The sequence below is a fragment of the Quercus lobata genome, chromosome 6 (genome assembly GCF_001633185.2).
Source record: "Quercus lobata isolate SW786 chromosome 6, ValleyOak3.0 Primary Assembly, whole genome shotgun sequence".
Taxonomy (NCBI): Eukaryota; Viridiplantae; Streptophyta; class Magnoliopsida; order Fagales; family Fagaceae; genus Quercus; species Quercus lobata.
The window spans coordinates 13263281-13264652 of NC_044909.1; the positions used below are offsets into that span (position 1 = coordinate 13263281).

At 41.8% G+C, this 1372-nt stretch overlaps 1 protein-coding gene across 1 annotated transcript; it reads right to left on the minus strand.

Annotated features, from left to right (window-relative positions):
- LOC115949856 lies at positions 1-1034 on the minus strand. The gene is made up of 2 exons (XM_031067125.1): positions 511-1034; positions 1-439 (listed from the first exon to the last, which is right to left on the minus strand). The coding sequence occupies exons 1-2, from the start codon at positions 1032-1034 to the stop codon at positions 1-3; spliced, it is 963 nt and encodes a 320-aa protein (XP_030922985.1).
- Positions 1035-1372: the final 338 nt, after the last annotated feature.

Consider the following 1372-nt stretch of genomic DNA (forward strand, 5'->3'; position numbering starts at 1 on the left):
TTAAGACAAAGATAACAACATTATATCATAAGTCACAACAGACTCAACTATATAAGGAGTTTCTTCTATCCAAGTTACATAACCAACAACATGCCTAGCATATTGTGCCAATAAATGAGCTAGACAATTACCCTGTCGAAGAATATGTGATACCCTTGACCTCCGGAAGTCTTGCAATTTCAATCTAGTCCCCTCAATTAGAGTGCTTATTGCTGATAGTGGTTCACTACATCCAGTTATTGCATCACAAACAATTTTGGAGTCACTCTCAAATATAACATCCCGAACACCCACGTCCCAGGCAAATAAAATGCTCTCCTCTAATGCCTTTGCCTTGGCCTCCAATGGCCCCAGAGGTACTAGAAGTGCCTTGCTAAGAGTTGCTTCAACTTGTCCATCATGGTCTTGAATGATAGTTCCTACTCCGATAGAATTGGTGCTTTCAAAGATTGCAGCATCACTATTAATTTTGTACTACAGGTCACCGGGGGCTCCCATCTTACCTCTTACTTAGGACTGGTCTGGGATAGCTTCAAATTTGCATTCTGGAACTCATCTAGCATGTATTGTGCCTTTTGCAGAATAGCTACACCTAGTAGTCTTGCCTTATCAAGCCTAACTTCATTACGGTTGAACCATAAACACCAAGCCACCATAATGACAAGCTCTAGCAAGTCATCCCCCATTCTTTGCCTGAACTTCAAGTGCCATAAAAAATCTACAAATTCTAGAAAATTGGCCCCACGTACTTCAAAGGGAATACCAGAAAGCTTCCAAATCTCCTGCATTTTTTCATAATCCCACAGTACATGCCTGCTACTCTTAGCCCCCAAACTGCATGCCTCATAAGTAGGATTATCAATCACTTTTCGGTGACATAAGTTGGCTTTTGTCGATATGATATTGTTACTCGCACGCCATGCAAAGGACTTGACTTTGTTTGGAATGTTGAGCCTCCATATGGTTTTCCAAAACAGTTTATTTGACCGGTTGTTTGATGCTTCCCCAAAACTCCTATCGTGTACCATCTCCATCTCCAAGGCTAATTTGTAAGCACTACGCACCGTGAAGTCCCCTTTTGGGGTAAATGCCTAGACCATTTGATCACAAGGAAGTCGAAAGTTAAGGGGAATGCTTAGAATTGCAAAGGCATCTGTTGGGGAGAAAAATTGTTGAACCATATCAGCCCTCCAAGCCCGTGTGTATGGGTCAATGAGCAGGGAAACCTTTGCATCAAGTGGGACATTGGCCGGGCTTGATGTGATTTTGAAAGTAGATGGTTTAGTAAGCCATTTATCCCTCCAAATATGTAGTGATTGTCCATTCTCCACCTACCATTGATGCCTTTTCTGAACAATTTTTTGACTTGCCA